Raw genomic sequence first — 21,157 nt, forward strand, 5'->3', positions numbered from 1 at the left:
CTGCAGAGAAAATATTATAGCAAGTACTTTATGGCCAGTACTATTTCTGCTCTTTATTTATGAGTCCAATTCCATGCAGAACTGTTGTACCACCGTAAAAAGAAAGCTTTGAATTATGATATGCAGGTAGATGGGGCAAAAAAAAAAAAAAAAAAAAAAAAAGGGGGGGGGAGTAAGGCAAGGGGATTCTAATTGCAGAAACAAACAAAAAAAATGAAAACCCAATGAGATTGATCACAGTCAACAAAAGAATAAACTGCTCTCCAAGAACGACAGGATAAGGGCCTCTGTCAGAGTATCAGATCACTTGTGCCATTTGCTTATACGAGCTGCGTAAGATTGACAAACAGTAGACTGGACTCCTGAATGATCAAAAGAACTAAGGATATGGATATAGTGAAGAGCAAACCAAAACATAAACATATCATAATTTCTTGAATGTAGTGACAAAATTCTGAGTTGACAGAGATTAACAAGCAGAAGAGAATTTCGTTTCCAGTGTAGATCACAGTCACCAATTATGGTCTGGCAGAAGAGAAGCAGTACAGAGAAGAGGAGAAATTTAAGGAGGGAAAACAGGTTCTAGTCAGTAGATTTTGACTAAAGGTTGAAACAGTTATACACTCATGATTATGGATTGGCTGAATCTGAAGGAGAAAAATCTGCAGTAGAACCAAATAAGGTATCCTGAGAATTTCTTGATTTTGCTTGAAACACAAAACCTTAATGTGAGCATCTGCCATACAGCTGGTGCTTTAAAACAGATGTAGGTAAAATCAGAGTAGACATAAAACTAGCTCACATTTTCTGAAATCAAATCGAACTCAGATTACTGGCAAATAATGCAGACACTACACATATCCCTAGTAACCAAAATATCAGTGTTTCAAAACCACCCTCCAGAATATGTTCACACAGAAAAAAAACTACATGTAAATGTAAGTAATGCTAGGAAGACCTAATACACTATGTTATATGGTCCAGTGCAGAAATCTACACACAAATGGCATACACACCAATAATCACCTACTTGGGAAAAACCACATCTAGGGATCATATTCCTACCCTTCTTGTAATGAGGTGGGTATGAGCCACTGCATAAGACAGAGAGATGGTTAATGTATTTTGAAACCTGAAAACCAGAACGAAGCACATCAGATTTACTAGAACACATAAAACTGAAAATACAGACTAGGCAAATACTGCTGCCTTACAGCTCATTCCCTTGATGATATTAATATCACACAATAAAAAAGACCTTCAGAAATACTGAAGTACATGACAGATTGAAAAGAAAACAAACTTTGTGATTTGTTTAAAAATTAAAGGACAGTTCATAATACACAAGCTTCACAATTTAGCTGTTTTAATAGTCACATGGTTGAAGCCTGTAAAGACATTCACAACATGATTTTTTTGAGTTCTGTGTTTAATGGCTATGTTAAACACAGAAAAAACCACCCTTGTTTGCTGAAGAGCAGTTCATTTGAATCACCTAGCATTGTACTGGATGTGACTGCCAGCTGGCTCCACAGCCAGCTAGAATGGGTGAGCAGTCCCAGTAGGCTAGCCTGCAAAGCTGCCTGGCATCTCTCCTCTGAAATTCAGAGTGGGTGCCTGGAGCACTGTTGTAAAAAAACCCCAAATTTCTCTTCAACCAAATTAATATGTGAAGTCTCCTATGCCAGCATCCATTAGATATAGAGTACAAGATAAATACATGCATAAAGTGTTCATATGAATTATCTCACAGTACAAGGAAAAGTGAAAAATATATCATAGTATGACTCTTGGTGTTATTTTTTATATTTTATTCATATCTGATCTCGTACTTTGTAATCTGAATTTAGCTTAGGTTTTCTAGGTTTTCTTTGTATAGGTACCATCACTGTAAAAAAAAAAAAATTCCTTATTTCCAATAAGGTTTTGCTAGGCACTATATAAATGCAGCTGCAGACCTAGTCAAGTAATTAAGCGAACCTGGTTCCTGATCCAGTAAACGCAACCTCTATTTCTGTATTTCTTGTTTTAACACCATCTAAAGATTTTTTTTTAAGAACTGAATAAAGATTGTGTTTAAAGTATGGGAAGAATTCTGCTGAGGATTTTAATTAAAAAGCCACAGCCCTGCATCACTAGAAAGCCTCCCTGACATGAATTAGAAAACAGTTAAATAAAAGGAAAATTTACATCCAAAATCTTGAAAAATCTAGGGTTACCACACTTTATGAGCCATGTCTAATTTGTATGTGGCACATCTGGTATAATAGATGTGATATACAAGCAGGCAAATATTTGAAGCAATAAGTGTTTCCCAGTGTTAAAATAAACACCTCAGCACTTCAGATTTTTGCTCAGCAATTTTTCCTCAGTGGGAGAGGAAGCAGGGAAGGAAGGGTACTTATCTACTTATCTACTGTTACACTCTACTACTTAAGAATTATCACTCACTCACTGAGATTTTTGGTTTCAAATCCGAGTAGAAAGCATTCCATTTCACTTGGTTCATGTTCACAATATTTCACTGCTTAACTTGGCAAAACATCAAAATAGAACATTTTCACCCTTCTTAACCTCTTCTGTTGGCACACCAGTTTATTAAGCTAATGTTTCATAGCAAATTACCATTTTCCCTCTAAACCAATATAATTCTGTTGTCATGAAAACCCCGTATTACAGCCTCAGCCAATTGGTGAATATTTATTCCTCCTTCACAGGTAAAGGGCTACAGTTTCTGTCCAGTCGTTCCTCAGTTACTAGTAAAACATAATTTGTCAATGACTAAATATTATCTGTTCTGATGACCCATGAAACCTTCAAATGCTGAAGCCTCAGATGTTTTTAGATGAAAAACAGGTTATTGGGTAGAATCCCAATTTTCCAATTATCTACACTCCCAAAAACACCTACCGTACTTTCTATGTCCTTGCCATGTTGAAATAAAAACCAGAAGAGTCTGAAACAGTAACATACCTTCAGCAAGGAGCTAATGATGACCAGCAGACATTCTCCCAGACTGAATTATGTTACAGCCAACATGTAACAGGACCTGCTTATTGATCGACCTGGACTTCATAGAAAATAAATCTTCAATTTTACTCCAAGTTTACTTATTCTTCCCTTTTCCTTCCACCATCCTCCCAAAAATCTGACTGTCTTCTATCTAAAATCTTCAGAGTGCATGGTTTCTCTGTTCCTTTTACTAGCTGGTTTCTGTAGAATTCCAGGGTGAACTTTCTGGAGTCTTGTGGAATACTATCAATTAGCATTAAATATACCATGTGTTACTCCTATTCTAGCAGATGTCCCAAAAAGACATTTATGCCTATCTCTTCTTGTCTACTCCTATTTCTGCATAAAACACTCAGGAAAAAAAAATATTGTTATTTCTGCAACCCATAGCTGTAAACAGTTCAATTTTATGAGTTCATTCTTTCCTTTTGGTTTTACCTTTTCTGAACTATTTATGCTGTTAGTTAAAGAGAAGGTGGAATTGTGATGAATTGCATGTTTGATACTACTGTTTGGTCATACTGTGGAAATGGTCAGAGGTTTGAATCCGTTCTCTAGCATAAAAAATGTCTTAAGGGATTTTAGGAAGAACAACCAGATGAAAACTAACAGAGGAGGTCGAGAAGACAGCATGCAAATTCCTGATGACATACATCCGAAATATGTACAATTTACACATTTCAAGTCAGCTGACACTTACAGAAAAAGGGAAGCAGAGATTTAGAATATTACTCATTCTTTCTAAAGTATTTAATCATTAGACCTTACTCGTTCCAAACTGTGTTCAAAACTGCAGGATTTAAAGCAGACCAATGAAGAGTTCTTAGACAACAAAGTATAGGAAAAGCTAAATTCAATACAGTTTACCAAAACAAGTTTTTTTCCAGCATATACCAGGTAAAGATCTGAGTTCCTAACTGAAATAACATTGATTTCTCCCAAGTTCGGGTTTTTTTTTTTTTTTTACTTATCAGTCAGTAACTATCAGAATTATTTTAAAATGAAATTACATTTTAAAAAAATACATAAGTTCTGCAATTCCTAGTGTTAATAATTGGTACTAATTAACTAAATTGCAGTAGCAGCAAGTTATAGCCTGTCCATCTCAAACATGAAATTGAACCAAAACCTAAAAAATAAGGAAAAAAAAATCACTGATAACAGCAAAATACCAGAAATGTGTGAGGAAGCTACTGGGAACAGAAATAAGCATAAAGAGAAACCTTTTTATTGTCTCCAAAAGATAAGCATGAATTTGCAATCTTTGTCTATAACAGAGGCTAAGAAATAGAATAAATTTGCCTGGAAGATTTTAATGTGTTTTGTATACCTAAAGTTATAACTGCTTAGATAAATTACTAGATCAAATTAAGACCATTTGATAATACCATTCATAGTGCTGTGAAGGCCACATTTAGCTGTTAAGCAAAATAATTCCTTGTCTTGCTCCATCAGAAGGGTTAAAAAACCGCTCAGGAACATGGCATGCAGTGAAATACCTGTGACAATAAATTCCGTAATCAATTTCCAGCTCTGTGGCTACAGCACATGGCTCTGTGGAAAACTGAGTTAACACACTTAATTTCCTAAGGACAAGATTAGCATAGTCAGTTAGACCCACTACAAAGGTGATATTCTGTGCCTGAATGTAGTTTTCTAGGCTGAATGCTCCCATATAGCAGGCATTTCAACCAGCTACACCAAGAACCTTAATTGCCATTACTTCTTAAAAGCAAGAAAAGCCTTTTGGAATAAGGATTTTTTCATCCTTGAGGCTTTATAGCACACTGGTACTGTGGTGCGCAACAGCATCTTCCATCTATTTTTTCTGTCAGCACATTGTCAGTATTCTGATGGAGAGAACATGCCCCAGAAGGAGAAATCTGCACCTAGTTCAAAAGAAAACCCATAAATGTAACAACTGAACAGTAGCAGAATGTTGATGCTAAGACAGAAACAAAACAATGGGCAAATAAGCTGGAGTCACAGTGCTCTACTGACTTTCCAACATCTTGCCATTAAAAATTCTGTGGTGCCTGGCTACCCAAGCCACTCACAGCTGCTTGGCAAAAGGTGATTACTTCACTTTTATTTTTTCAAATGGACAGATAAATTGTAATGGAAAATATTATACATTCCACAAGCATTGATCCTTGCTAACCTGACATGGTCTGCTAACTTAAAATTATTCTCTATCACATGAATTCTACATGACATCAACTACCACACAAGATATGAAATGTGCATTAAAGCAGGTGGCCACCAGCAATTTCTTTTATATCTCACATCTGGTACCATACTTCATATAAAGTATACACGTTATCTTTTGCTAATAAATCAAGACTTGAGTGAGAGCTCTTTATCTAATTTCCAGTCTTGAAACTTAAAAGCTGTAAAATAACATTCTTTCTTTTTTTTCTAAATCTGTGGACAGTATTTTGAACTGTTTTCTTCTTTCACGGAAGCCTGACAGAGGGCTTATTGAGACTGTATAAGCCTTCTTCTGTATTACTTCATAAATATATGAACTTGATAAAATGTCTGTTTCAGAAGCCAGCAGCACAAACAGAGCTTACTGGAGGAAAAAGGTTAAAAACCCTGGGAAAACAGGTAGAAAAATTTTTCTCTCTTCTAGGGCTGGGATGAAAGTCTATATTCAACAACGAAATTAAATGGGTTTTGGTACAAGATCGGCACTTCATTAGAGTTATAACCAATGCCAGAAACAAACAGTTCTAAACCAGCTTTTAAGCCAGTTTGCTACCCCTGACACCTCCATTTAGACCAGTATATCAAACAACAAATTGTTCCAAGGGCATCAAGTCCCGGTTTACTCCAGTGAAGAATTAAATATTATTTTTAGCCTCTAAAGCATTATCTGCATGTTATTCCTTCAGTGTTCAGTTTCACTGCAAAAGTCATATTGCACAATACACATCCTTAAAAGGAAGGTGGTTCTGTACCAACTAGTTTGCAAGACTAAAGCAGTTTCTCCTTTAGACAGAGGAGAAAATCAAGTCTTACGTTTAAACAAAGCAACTGACTATAGAGGTGAAATATTTTAGCCGAAAGATGATGCACCTGTATACAAACACATTGTTCTCTTTTAGTAAACCCCACAGCCCATCTAAGTCTACCAGTAAGTTTTAGGGGTTTCAAAATGGGTGAGTGAAATTCCATTTTGAAATTTTAATAGCTTGTCCAAGGATTTGAATAAAGATAGTAAATTAATGGATGATAAGCATTACAGTCAGGTGTAATGAATTCTGAAGCTTTTATACTGTCATGCAACATGCAATTTAATGAATTACATGATATCCAAAAAGTGCAACATAGTATGTTGTAAGTTGTATTTTTGAAAGCATGAAATAGAAGCAATTTGTGGGATTCTGATTAGGTATTCAAAGTGTATTATGATGGTAGGAAAGATTAAAACGATGGCTAAAAATAAACAAGTAAAGCAGGACACCATCATTTCCAGATTCAGTTATGACTGTAAGCAAAATTAGTATTTAGCCTCAACAAAACAAAGTGCTCCCCTTATACTCCCCAAATTTCAAACAAAAAACATTAGAAATGGAACCACCACATGCTTATGTGGAGTTATTATCAGCCTTTCTGACTTCAGAAGAAATCAAACCCAAACACTATGCAAATTATCTTTCAGTAGACAATTTGCCATTTGAACAAGGGAGTACTGGGCTTTTGATCAGTAATTGGTTTGCTAAGCACTCTGACAACATGTAGATTTTTTCCCCTATTAATACTGCAGTCTTCTTACATCCCAGTTATTTTACCTTAAGCTTAGCATATTTGCTAAAGAAATATTGAATAAATACAGATGAGATTTGTTTCCCTTGAATGCTGTATTTTTATTTCCTCTTTCCTGTGTCTCAGCCTGCATCTCCCTACCTTTTTTTATCCTCTTGTTTTCAGTATGCCTCTTCATCATTCTCTGTGAACAGACACACTGATGATCCATTCAAATACTGACCAAATGAAAAATGTCTATGGGACAACATATAGTTGTATTCCACAATTGCTTAATGTAATATGCCATAAAAGCTTTGTGTTTGCAAAGAATCCTTTAAAATAGTTCTGGTTTTTCTATGTAAGATAATATAAACAGTAAAAATAGTGTCAGTTCAAGTTTACAAAAAACATTTGGAAGTTCATCCACATTCAACAGTTAAACAAGAACAATGCCAGTAAATTCTTTTGAAAGCCAACATGAAGTACAGCATTTTATAGCAATCCTGGGGATCACAAAACTGCAGTGGGGGAACCTTGGGTTTTTTTACACACCATTCTACAGGCCATGACATTTTAGGCTAAATGATATGAGGTGTGATAAATGCAAGCCTTCGTTTGAATACAAACAGATTCTTAAAATATTTTAACTAGGAGTATAAGTGAAAATAAATTAGGCCAGTGGGATATAGGTAAAGAATTCAGATTCTGTGAGATTTTCTTAGTTTATTGCTTAAGTTAGAAATTACATAAGCTTTGAAAATTTTTGGCTCTGGAAATAATCAGAGAATTATTCTGAAATTAAATTGCTATCTTCTGACTGGCAGCATAAGAACAAATAAAAATCAGTGTATTTATTCTTAACAACACCGAACAGATGCTGTCTAAAATTCCCTAAACAGCCATGCCGCAAGTTTCTTAGCTCCTACCTTAGCTCCCATGTTGTTGTATATCTAACCTCTTTATCTTCTTTTTTCTCTAACAACTGCAAAGAGATGGACATGTGCAAAATGGAAACATGAAAACCATCTAACTTTGAGTTTCTAAGAAATTTGATTACGCTCTTCTCCCTGTGTAGTCAGAATGAGAAGCCAGCATCTCCAGAAAATAATTCAGACTTGTGTGACTGCACTTAGTTGTAGTTCAGCATTCAGCTCTCTATCGTAGTTTCAAGTAAAAGTGGTTAAAAGTCAAAACCTAGCACACAGCATCTTTGTCTCCATGGCTGACAACAGTGATTCTTCCCATAAGGTTCCTAAAACGATCAGACAAAAATCACTCTGTAGATGTAATTCCAAGGCTGAGGTAGGCCCTATGCACCACTTAAAGCAAGTTTAATGGCCAGAAGAGTTGCCAAAGCAAGGCATACTGGGTTCCACTTCTCCAGAATTCATTTTCTGAAAAAATAGGGAGTCTGTTTGGAACTTGCATGTGCTGAGCATCTCCAGCACCTCTCCTTCATAGGTCAAGTGTAAGGAACATGTTCAGTGCCCAGACAAGTGGATTCTTTACAAGTTCCTAAACTGGGGTTTCCTCAGACACATGTAATGTGGGCAAGCCATTAATCAAACACATTATCAAGTCACTTAGACACCTAACTGCTATTCTGTTATGCAACTGCTATTCCTGAATGCAACATCTTCAATTTATTATGTTATTAGTCTGACAACAATTACAATAAAAAGGTATGGGGGAGAAATGCAGATCCATGACTTGTCCAAGCCCTGAGCTACTCAATTAGGTTTATTAGGGAGGCAAGGAGGTTGGTTCATCTGTGCACATTATCAGCATACATACTTTTTCAAGTTAATCCTCTTCTTCAAAAAAATGTGATTTGTAACTTCAGTGTTCGATTTTTTCATCTTAATACAAAAAGACTGTTTTAAAATGTGTGCATGAAAACAGAACTGTGTGAAACAACACAGCAGAATGTTATTGAAACCCTTCCATTTCCATTGTTTAGCTCTTGTTTTAACCGTGCAGTCTTGCAGGGTTGCCTCTCATATTCAGCGAATGATGAGTGCTCCGAGGCTACATGTGTATTCATACGACAATGCAAATTGTTCAGGAACTTCCAGCAGCAGGGTAATACAATATACCATAAGAGTTCAACGTGGGTTAATTGCTCTGCAAACGGGTATCTTTTTTTATGACTCAATCCCCTTTGGGAATGCCAAACCTCCCCCTGCACTGACAGAAACCATGCAAGCAGGGGGCCCATTTCATTAACAGGAAGAAAATCTACTGATTTTACATAACAAAAAAAAAATAAAGAGGACCATATTTTGCCTTCAAATCCATGAAAAATCAGACACACAAGGTGCGTGACAGGAAAATAGGGACCTAATTGTTTAGCGCCCTGAAGAACTGTTCACAACAGGTGGAAAGAAAGGCAGGGAAAATTGACGCAAAGGAGATGACAAATCCTAATACAGAAATCTTTCAGCAAGCATGTAATGAAAAATGGTATTGCAGAGAAGAGTCTGGGAATGGCATAGAACCAAATCAGTGCCAAAAACTTCCGAATTCCTCCTCTTCTACAGGCGAGGAAGGGAACAGACCCTTGGCTGTATTACAAAAATTCTTCCATGATCTTTTGTTATCAGGCTGAAGGAGAGCTTTCTCTAACACTGGATGATGCAAAACACTACCAGTAAGTGAATGGAAAATTAAGTATGAAATATTATACATCTAAAACTAAATTAGCAAAAATTTCTGTTGAAATTAATTTGATTTGATTTAAGGCAAACAAATATTCTGTTATTTGAGCTAATCTTTATCACCAAAGGAAGGCACAAAATATAGAATACAGAAAAATCCTTAAGGAAAACAAGCATGGAAGTAGCTGTTCCAATGCACTAACTTTCTTCTTTTGAGAACAAAAAGCCCTTCACCCCTATAAAGAAAATAAATTGAAGTTTAAAAGTCAGTATCCCAAATGACATAAAGAACAAAGGAAGACTATATTATATTGAGTCTAAATTAAATGAGAGAGATGTAGATCAAAAGCATAAAATTCCTTAAAGAGCAGGTCTATCACCACTAGTATCTAACTTTAGTTTTTAGGTTAGGCATTCATCAGGCAAAGCATTCCTATCCCACACTACAGTTTAACAAACAAACAAAGCCAAGGGATTTAAGCTTTTAAAAGCAATATGAACTATTGTGAGAGCTCTCTCCACGAAGAAGTACTCGTTATCCAAAATGATAAAATATTTTTGGTTATGTATCTGTAGAAAAGATTATGTATAAAATGCATACACCATTTAAATGCAACAGACCAATTTGTCAGCACACGTTTTTAAAATATCCAACAGCAATGCCTGTTTCCTGAGAGAAAGGCTTCCTTCCACCATGGTATTTTCCAGCTCTCCAACATGCATTCTTGAGGGAGAAGGCTGTCAGGGGCTAATTTTTACAAAACGTTATTGCTGGTGATAAAACATTTATTTATACCAGACAGTGTACTAGGATAGTCTCACCATGCTAAAAAGACAAAGATTACTCTTTGAAGACGTTGTACTCCAACAACCCATACACCTTCAAGAGAGGAAACCAGAAGCTCAGTGATGCAGCTTACAGTTGGCTTTGACTATTACTGCAAAATGGCTTCCTCCACCCACCTGAGCCTAGATTATGAGACATGGCTAGCTAAAATAATATTAAAAGTAGTAAACAATCTTCATAGCTTTTAAGAAAATGGTTGATCAAGTTGAGCCAATAGTTGTAAGAAGAATAATTCTGGCTTGTAGTTAGAGTCCTAGCAGAATTCTGAGGCAAGTATCTGACGGGGGAGGCTTTAAACAGGCATGCCTGATGACGGAATGAACACAAGCTCTGTGACTGGCATATTTTGCAAAGGCCACGTTAATGCCAAGTTTCTATCTTAAAACCACATTTCAGCCCACTCCCCACAACTTATCTGATTTTAATTTGTGTTTTTTAAAAATATAGTTTAAACAGAGAATAAGAGATCACCAAGGTGCATGGAATGACTAAATTCGAGGCCATTGTGTTTGCATAGGGTACAACATCACAAGGATTTGGAAAAAAAAAAAAACCACAAATCACAAAATACAGTTTGCCAGTCTCAACTCGTTCTCTTATTCCTCTAAAGTACCATGCCAATCTCCTTCATTTATACAATACTCTTACCTTTCACTAACTCATACTGCATTAGCAGCACACATATTTGAGTACAACTAAAACAACAGTTTTACAATAAAATGAGTCCTATTACTCACTTTCCAAATTAGAGCTGTAGTACAACTTTAAAAAAATCAACAATACCAGTTTAGAAAAGCATAAAGAAAAACTAAAAGGGCACCAACATTGTAAAGGATTTTCTTTTTCAAAGCTTTTAACTGTTTGGACATGTTTATTCTAAGCTGACATTTTATTTAAATATCCTATTCAGTAATTATGAAAGCAACTTCATCCCACATTTCATTTCCACTAAAATTCACCATTTTTGTGTCAAACTCTTCCTCACAACTACGCTTTGTGTTTCTTAAATATTGGGGAAAAGGGATTCACAATGGCATTTCATATAAAATATATCTCATGCTGGCTTAATCATGTATAAATCAAATCTTCTGCCAACTAAAACATTAAAACAGAATACAAGGTGCTGGTAAAGAATAAAATTGACAGATGTATCAAATTAATTTATTTTTAATGAAATGCTTGTGAAACCATTCCAGCCAATTAGAGTATGAGAGAAATATTTCTTTATCAATCTCAAGTCCTGTGTGTTTAATAAGTATGTTTCTACACTGTAACACTTGTATCATTATACCAGGTGCATCCTCAAAAACAATGGTTTCATCTTGAATCATGTAATCCCAGGCATGCTCTGAGAAGAGAGAAGAAGTGGAACTGCTTCTGGCAAGGTTAACCTGTTTGGGTGGCATTAAGATAAATATCTTTGAAGACAAGGTTTCTGAAACGAAACTTCTGAAAGAATTTGCTTTTAGAGAAAAAACAAGAGAGCTTCTAATCTTTGGTAAGGATTTTAAATTTTAGTCTAAGAAATAAAAATGGAAATACTTTTAAAAGTAGTCTCAAATTATTCAAATAAAGTTTTTAACATGAAATCATAAAAGCAATATTGATCACTTAAAACTATATGACATTTAAATAAATCTTTATTTTACAATTAGATTAACGCCATTTAATTTTAGATACCTACAGGTGAATTCATAATTCGCTTGTTACCTTAGGACACAAACATATGCCAGTGATAATACAGTGTGTACGTTAATATGCAAACTGCCAAGACCTGCCATCTGGCGATCTAATGAACAATCAAGGGATCTCAAATTAAACTACAGAATTTTCCCTTAGAATCTTTAGGACAACACTGTCAAGTTCAATCTATTCACTTAGCCTCCAGAATCAATTTTTCAAACTTTATGACAGGTCTAATAGTTTCCACCTGTTTCTCTTGCTTGACTTTTGACTGGCACGTTACCAGCCAGGGTGGAAATGCAGACAAAGACCCCTATTAGGCTCCGGCTGTTTCTCTACTGTGAGGTCGCTCAGCCATTAAATTAGTTCCAGCCCACTTTCTCCTTCCACGTTTTAATTTTTGGGGGGTATGAAGGTTTGGGGAAGTGGAAAAGAAGACAAAAGTCTTACATTCAGTTGGTGGGAAAGGTGTAAGAAAATCTAAAGTCAGGAAAGTTAAATGCTAAATTTATTTATAATTTACTAACTAAATAATTTACTAACTTAAATTTACTACTAATGACACTAATCAAGTTCTTGAGGTGTCTATCATATTTTCAATCATCACAAACTCGGTAAAATTTGAGAGACCTAAGAGAGTCTATCATGTAACGTGCTTATTGCAATATATGATTACACAAACAGGGTATTGCGATTTTTATTCTATGCATCACAAATGATAAATAGGTACCTATTTTCTGTTCAAACAAAGAAACTCTTTTTTCCTGAGATATGTTTTTCTCTCATTCAGAATTGGCAATGACATAGAGGTACCTAAAAAATTTATATTGGTTTATTTGGAAGTACCTTAAAAAGCTGACAAATTATTTCTTCAATAAAAATTTGTATCAATTTCTAGCGATTTCCGAAATGGTATCAACTGTAAAGTCTCAAGGTACTCTGCTAAATTGCAATTCACATGGACTACATTATTCTATTATCCATTACAAGAATTTACAATAAGACCAACCATAATACTTAAGATAAAGATTTTAACTTATTTTAAAAAAGGTCTTTCTGTAAGATAAATATAAATGTTTAAATTTTAATCTGACTAGGATCATCTTCCCCGTGTAAGCTACTTAGAGCCAGGACTTCTAGTTCACATCTTACCTGAAAACTAACTACTTGAGCTGCATCATGATGGGGAAAATCTTGAAGACCTACATCTGCAAACACTTCATTACATTTGGGTTACTTAGTGTAAAAAAGCAACCTGTGTGCTGACCACCCTGCTGGTACATCACTTTAAAGACAAGAGAGTAAAGGCTCCACAGTCACTGAAAAACCAAGACCACTTCTCTTGGCTCCCTTGCCTTTCTTGATAATTTACTCATATACAAAATGGACAGACATGATTCTATTTAGTTTGTGATATCTAAATAAATTCACAAAACTCTGAATCATACACTTCATCTTAGCAAGATGTGTGAATAATGTTACTGAGAACCACCACCAAAAACAACTGTCAAAGAAAAGTCTTGACCTATTAAATCATGACTTTGTTGGTTGCTTCACAGTACTTCGGCTTTCAATCCAATGGGTTGAACACACTGTGAATACTAAAAATTAAGAAGCAAATGCTACAAATGCTTCTATAAAATTACTTTTTTTTTTTTTTGTGGCCTCTTATCAAACTAGCTTGTCTGTCTATGTCCAAAAGCCATTGCGAAATCATTTGCAGGACAAGGATGTAGATCTGGGGGAAAGGGAGTGGTAAAATTAGATGGCAACACTTTTTTAATGTGTGTGCACATGACTACATATGCATAGACAGAGAATAGTCTGGAATTAAAATAAACTAGTATTTGATTCCAACTACCTCTAAATTGCAATATTTTAGCACAAATTATAGTTTGTAAATTCTATGACAGTGTCAACTGTAAGACTACAAACAGATCTACTTTAATACTGTTATAATGCATCTTCATTCTCAGATTTTGTGTGTATATATTCTAAAACAAATCACCTCTATTACTTGCAAGAAGTCATATTCTGTACCTTATATTAGTCTCACAATTTAGGCTCCATAGCTAAGAACTAAAGCCATTATTGCTGGTTAACTAACCAGTTACAACATTCAAGATGACTTAACTGATGATGATTAAAAAAAAAAAATACAGAACAAAATTCCTGAGGTTATTTTCAACAGTAAAATTCATCTGCAATTTCTGCAGATAAATTAACACTGATACTCAAAAGTAGCTGTCAAGAAAAGTTACAGCTGCAAGTAGAAACACACATAGAAAAATCTGTCCTGAAGAGCAACAATTTCCCAAGGACAGTTTTTTCCATCAGGCTATTTCATGAAATATAACAGTATAGTCTTTGTACATAGACTCCAACATAAGATTTAGTAACTGTGATTTTCATATCGCTTAATCCCATTCAAAACTCTAATGAACTACCTTCTCAGACGTATCCCACAACTCATTCACAAGGGTCATCTATGTGATGATGAAAGTACGTCTAGCACAGCTGCTAGATGTTTAAATTTATGTTTAAAAAAACCCAACAAACCACTAAAGAGCATTTTAGTGAAATATTCAGTAAAAGGAGTAAGAGAAAAAATCAGCTTTTTTTAACTTTGGCTGGCTTGTAGGCAACTAATAGGCCAAAGAGAAAAATGTTTCTTTCTGAAGATTGTGTGTTACTGTAATTGTGAATTCCAGATCAGAAAGCTTATTCAGTATGGTCTAGACCACTATCTTACCCGTCTAGAAGACTCATCGTTGTTGTGGTAACTTCAGTAAAAAGAAGAATCTTTCCAAGCTTCTTTGTTTGAAGATTCTGTTGATACGTCTTGAGGCTGAAATGTTCTGATGAGAAGCTTCCCACGTCAGTGATGACTGGCATGAGAGATGGAGTTACCTCCATTTTTGATTCACAAGATGAAACAAATTTGAGAGACACCTTGCTAGATTGTCTTAATCCTTCAGCATCTACATTTTCCTCGAGCCATTTCAGAAAAGCAAGATGGATTTCCTGTGGGCAAGGCAAATAAAATAAGGCATAGAAATACGGACCACCATATGTGAAGACATACGAACATTCTCCTGAGAGCATTTTAATTCAAGCAATCATCTTCTACTTCAAAATAGGAAAATTAACTAAATTTCCTCTTCAAAGATAAATTTCTGCTGCTTGTTCTAGTCCAGCCTGGCCTCATTACTTGTTGCTCTGTTCCTAGACTTGAGACCATGCTCCTTTGCAGACTAATTATGCTTAATCTTTCAGGGTTCATAGTGGTTCGCCTAGATACTGAAGCATGGAGTGCACACATTCATCTCTATTATGCAGGTCTTTCAACATGCTAAGTTTCTTTGCTGGAAGCCCTTTAGTCCATCCCTAAGACTCAATATGAAGGATAAAGCAGTAGGTAAGAAAAACCTTTACTGATTTGTCAGTGGCATACCTGCTAAAAGGGCTCATACCTTCAGCTAATGGAAGTTTTGCTACTATTACCTTAAATACAGACAAAAGTGGCTCTTAATTAGCTAGCTAAAAGAGAAGCACGTAACTCAAGAATGCACACAACTAAGGAAATTGTGCTATCAGTGTATATGAAACGCAGTTGTATGTATGCTCTGTTATCCCTGCCCCGGCCAATGGCACAGCTAGCACACACTTCTGTGCAGAAGATTTTAAATGGGAAATATACATGTACACACATATATAATTTTATATATCTACACACCAAAACTTTGATTTCTCTCTCCTTTATTTTAGGTTGTTTAGAAACACATTTTCCCCATTTTTCTGAATGTGAAACGAAGACATGAATTACTGGGATTATTAACTGTCTGGTGACACCTTGGAACAACTGTTACACATCCATAGAAGTCTTTCTGGAGATACCTGATTTTATTTTGAGAGATTTGATATGAAATGTTTGCCACGGCTTTAGAAACAGTAAATTAATAGCCCACGAACACAAATGCTGGGACTTCTTTTTGCTAAATCTGTAGCTTAGATTTCGAGGAGCTCTCCTAGAGACAAAGTGGTCTTTTATATGATATATGAAACACAAAAAATGTGTATTCTGTTCTACTGAAAATAATGTACTAGTGATTCTCACCACCCAATTTTTAAGAGGGAGATATTTGACTTTTAAATAAAAAAAATATTTTAACCAAATACTTGCCCCTCCTCATTACTGCCATATGTGAATGCTGAACACAGGACTAAGCTCTCTTGCCCTTGAACAACATGTCCCTGAACTCCAGCCCAACTCTTTAAAACCCACAAACTCCAATTAAGAGCAAACTTCCTATAAACAGTTATCTGTCCAAGGAATTACTCCAATTTTCCAAATCCCATTGTTATATCTTAAGAAGGAATGAAAAAAGTGGTCCTGTTCCTAACACCTTTCTATAGATTTTCCATCCTCAGAAACTACACATTCTCAAGTTTCACATGGACACTGCTTCTTGTGTGACGGTCTTTGTATGCTGAATGTCAGCAGACTTAACTGGTTTGCAGCCCACAGCCCAGTAGTACAGGTAGCAGAGCATAACACAAAGAAAGGAATAGCCTCTTCCCAAATGCAATGAGGCACTAGTTTCTAAGCCCCAGGACGATGCAAGAGTGATTCAGTAGCTAAATTTTAGTTAGAGAGAAATTACTTCTCATTTCTTGGTTTTTCTAAAGCTCCACCTGAACTTTTTCCATCTAATTTCTTGGATAAAATATGCTTTAAATATTTTCTTCTGGGTGTTTGGTTTGGGGTTTTTTTTGCATATGCATCGTAAATGATGATGTGGCTTTAAAGGGTTTACCAGCATTTCTTTGACTTGATCTGCACGGAGCACTTGTATCTTCACTTAGTGTAATGTCATAGCTTTGACAGACTGCTGCTGAATTCTTTATACACTATCCTACTTGTTCTACACACACACACAGAGTAACTTATTAGCTGTAACTGATATTTAGAAAAATTACAGCTTTCATTCTTGTGAGGGAGTATATGGAAACTGTGCTTAATCAGAAAGTGCACTTTCCTATTGCTTTCCAAACACAGAAATTCACTTAGCATAATTCAGTGTGCAAGTCCTAGACACGAAAACATAATTTTAACTCATGTAAGGATCAGTTTACAGACTTTCAGAAAGAGACATTAAGGTAAAAACCAAAGGTGCTTAAAGTATTATTACGTTCTAAACAAACAATCAAAGTGCTCAATATTATGCATCCGAAAGTCTAACACACTTTTGCCACAGCATACTTTCTGAAAAGACTAAAATAGCATATATTTATGTGTGATGTTATGTTATTACAAATATGCCACACACTTCCTACCATTTAGCCTCTTGAGTATATTCTTTCAGATGACTTTTTTCACATGCTTTTCAGGTTTAATTCTTGATCTAATTTTATTGTTTCTAACACATACTGAACCATTTAAGACCTCTTACATGTGTATAACTATGAAGCTAATTTTTCCCATAATGTACATGTTTATTGAGCTGATCAAAAATATAAGCATGAGTAATACATAACGAAGAACCGCATTTGATATTTTAAAATTCATTTAAAAAATGCTTTAACATTTTTTAAAAAGTGTCAAGTGCTGTTCAAGTACATACTAGAAAAAATAATTTTCACTCTAAGAACCTCCTTCATACAAAGTTACAGAAACATGGACATTGAACCAATGCATTTTGGTCCCCACAATTATACCAGCACACAGAGAAGTATATTTTTGTATGGTGAAATAAACGTATACAAGAAGTCAGGGTTAATCCCCGCTTCAACTCCATTTGAAAGGAATATAATCACATCAGAAGTTGAACTGGGTGATTCGTTGCTAAGTTCAGGATTCAGCTTTGAATTCAAAATCTATCCCCCTGACACATCTGTCGTTCTGCAGCAACCTCTGGTGGCCATTTAAATCAAAAGCGTTGGTTTAGGAATTGTCTGGCTTTCCACACTTCTGGGACCAGATCAGGTGTGTCAAGCAAGGCACCCGACACAAGGGAATACTCAAACTCCCGACCACTGCTTACCCTGACTATCATCAGAATCCTAAAACATGCAGGTATAAGCTTTAAATGATTGTGCAATAAAAAAAATCTGCAGCTGTTTTATATTCAGGCACCGACAACAATACCTGCAGATACTTAGACACACAATAATACCAAAATCTACATTACACCGACCATCAGTACCATACTTGGCAAATATAGTAACTGGTGGCACAAATATATTCTGTAATTGCTATTCATCGTTACTGCATCAGTTTTGGACAGGAAAACTGAAGACAAGCCAAATTTAATTTCCTGGAAAACCAATCATTTTTCAAATCACATTTTTATGTACATTCTCTAAAGCAAAGATATTGCTTTCTTTCTTACAGTAAGAATGAAATATGACATGACAACCAAACAACTTGGTGAAAAGAGAGCTAATCAGCTTTTCACAGTTAAAATAATGAACTACAAACTTAATATTTATAACAAGAAATTTTTTCTATTGATATTTTAAATGGTAAAAGCACAATATATTTTCAATGCATTGTAAAAAAACAATTACCAAAAGCAGAAAAGCACTATACCAACAGGACCTATCCACCCGTTCTCACCAACAAATTCTCCCCCAGCACTCCAAAGTACAATTTTAAATCCTCCCGGACAGAAGCATGGAGAGAGATGAAATTTCAAAGCAGTGACAGCCTCACTAGTCTAGTACCCAAGGACAAAACAGAGCAACCAGCAGAATTTTGATTGTCAGACTGAAAGCGTCACTAAATGAAAACTTGTTCTGAGCCAGCAGGGAGACACAGTGGATGTTAATTCACAAAATTCATAGAGAGTTAAGCTACTGCATACTATGTACATTCACCTCCTCCACTGATCAGCACAAAGGTTTATTAGGGGTTACTGGATCAAGGACTGGAGGGCTGACATTGCAAGTTGCTGAACTAAAGCTTAAATGTAATGTAAAGAAGGAAGAGTAAAAGCTCTATTTTTTAATGATGTAACATTTGCTTTCTATTATTTTAAGAGCTTGGCCGGGTGTGTGGAGAAACTGCTATATAGCAGAAGTTTTCTTTTGCTGTTCAAAATCCTTTTTATTTTTGTGATTGTAAGTTTCACTTTTTCCTAACACTTACTTAGCATTGAGACTGAACAAATGGAGAAAAGAGGGAGACATAACAGACAAAAACCAGCTGCATAGGGACCCTTCTCTGTTGCAGCATTAAACAGAAAAATACAGCTCCTGACTGAGATTTTATTTGCTCCTGGGCTCTATCAACCAATGAGACATTCACACAAAGCACATGAACTTTCAGTTATAATGGTTCAAAATAATAAGACTTTATTCTTACATTGTATTTATATATAGAATTTTGACGTATTTTCTCACTTTTTTATCTGTGTTCATATATACACACACAGATACATGCAACTATCTCTTTCATTGGGCATATTTGGAAGCTGTTATTTTCTACCAGACTCTGTGACAACAGGTCTTAAACTGGATCGATGGAATTCTTTGTTAAGACAAAATTCAGTCACAGCCTAAATTAACTTGGTTTCTACTGAAAACATGGAGTGGAAACTAAATGAAAGCTAAAAATATAATGCCATAAACAAAACAAACATTATACATCAGTCAGCTCTTTCCTTTCTTAGAAGGAAAAATGAGACAATTTTAACTACTGATGTTCTAAACCAATGACTCAATATTGTGACTATAACACAACACTCTATTTTTGCTGTTGCTTGTTGAGTAAGTGAGGCCAAGTGTTCACTTTCTGGATACATAGCCAGAACATTATTTAACAATTTTTCTCCTTACTTTGCATAAAATGTAATAACTTCCAATGAACTACCTCTACAACTGTACTTTTCAAAAGTTTGCAGTAGATGTATTTTTTCATATATCATCAGTTGATGTACTAAATCACATATGCATATATGTTTATTAACTGCAAATAAGTGAAGATTACACAGGCATAAAGTACCAGTCTTTTAGAGGAGCACATGAATAGCCCATCTGGAGCATAAACACATTTATAGACATCACACCTTCCATACAGCTAACCTGTTTTGTTTTGGAGTTTTTTTCTAGGTTTCAAACGGGTATTATTAGATTCAGGTATGACCTTAAACGTATGTATTTCATATGAATTCTATAATAGCACTGATGGAAAATAACACATTTTAATAAAGAGTGCACAGCATCTGGAATCCAATTTCAACTTTAGAATATAAAAATACACACACACATACACATATACACAAAAAATATATCCTTCTACTATACAGCTTTGCTCAACAGCCCTACAAGTTTAAAGGTGTTAAATTAGCCACTGGAGAGCTTCCATAGCATCTCTTGAATCCAATAGAAACAAACTGAAGTCCAACGTGGAAGTAAGGAGTAGGCTGGCGCCAGCAAAAAACACATCTACAGTGGCAACTCCAGCCCCAAATGCTAGCAACTTAGGAGGCCAGCAGCAGGAAAAGTCAGCTATTAGCACAGGAGGGCAAGATTTTGGCAGACATTTCTGACTAATGAGGCACACAAAACACTTTTCTGATGCTGCCTGTGTTTTCACTTCCTGTAATAATGCCATACTTTGAGATCTGAAGCAGACGACAGATTCATAACACGACCATAATCCCATCTTAAAATCATGTTCATACTTAGTCAATACAGAAAAATGCTAAAAATAAATAAATATTAAATGGCACCAAAAAACCTTACTGTAAATATACAGACGATGCAGGAAAAAAAAAAAGTTATATACTATCCTTATTGCTTTCAAAACCTAGCATGTATATATTACCTTTTACTGAGGCTTTGTAAAACATTTTATAACTACTAAGTTTAGTATCACAACCATTCATCAAAAGGTATTATTTTCTTTTACAAGGAGGGGAAACCCAGTACAATGTCTTTCTCTTTAGGAAAAGACTGAAGAAAGGAGAAGAAAAAAAAAAAAAAACAAAAAACCAAACCCAAAACCAAACTTGATAGACCAGATAAGGAAAGAAGATAATCTCTTGGTGATCACAGCCTTGACAGAGGAACTGCAAGAGGATGAAGAAGAGGCCCGCTGTAACCTCTTCCACAGAAACACTCACAAAGATGAGAGAAAGGTTACCCTTCCCTCCTAAGAAAAACCACAGTGTCAATTAAGTTGTAGTGGCCATCTTCTATT

General features: G+C 35.4%; 1 protein-coding gene across 1 annotated transcript in view; it reads right to left on the reverse strand.

Moving 5' to 3' along the window:
- The window catches only part of HLCS (holocarboxylase synthetase (biotin-(proprionyl-CoA-carboxylase (ATP-hydrolysing)) ligase)), a gene marked incomplete at its 5' end in the record, with an annotated part of 105,579 nt that overhangs the window by 62,316 nt on the left and 22,106 nt on the right, over nucleotides 1-21,157 (reverse strand). The window contains one exon of the mRNA XM_010077251.1: nucleotides 14,705-14,976. Within this exon, the coding sequence (XP_010075553.1) occupies nucleotides 14,705-14,976 (272 nt within the window). The remainder of the gene's footprint in view (nucleotides 1-14,704; nucleotides 14,977-21,157) is intronic.

The sequence above is a fragment of the Pterocles gutturalis genome, unplaced genomic scaffold, assembly GCF_000699245.1.
Source record: "Pterocles gutturalis isolate BGI_N339 unplaced genomic scaffold, ASM69924v1 scaffold30413, whole genome shotgun sequence".
Taxonomy (NCBI): Eukaryota; Metazoa; Chordata; class Aves; order Pterocliformes; family Pteroclidae; genus Pterocles; species Pterocles gutturalis.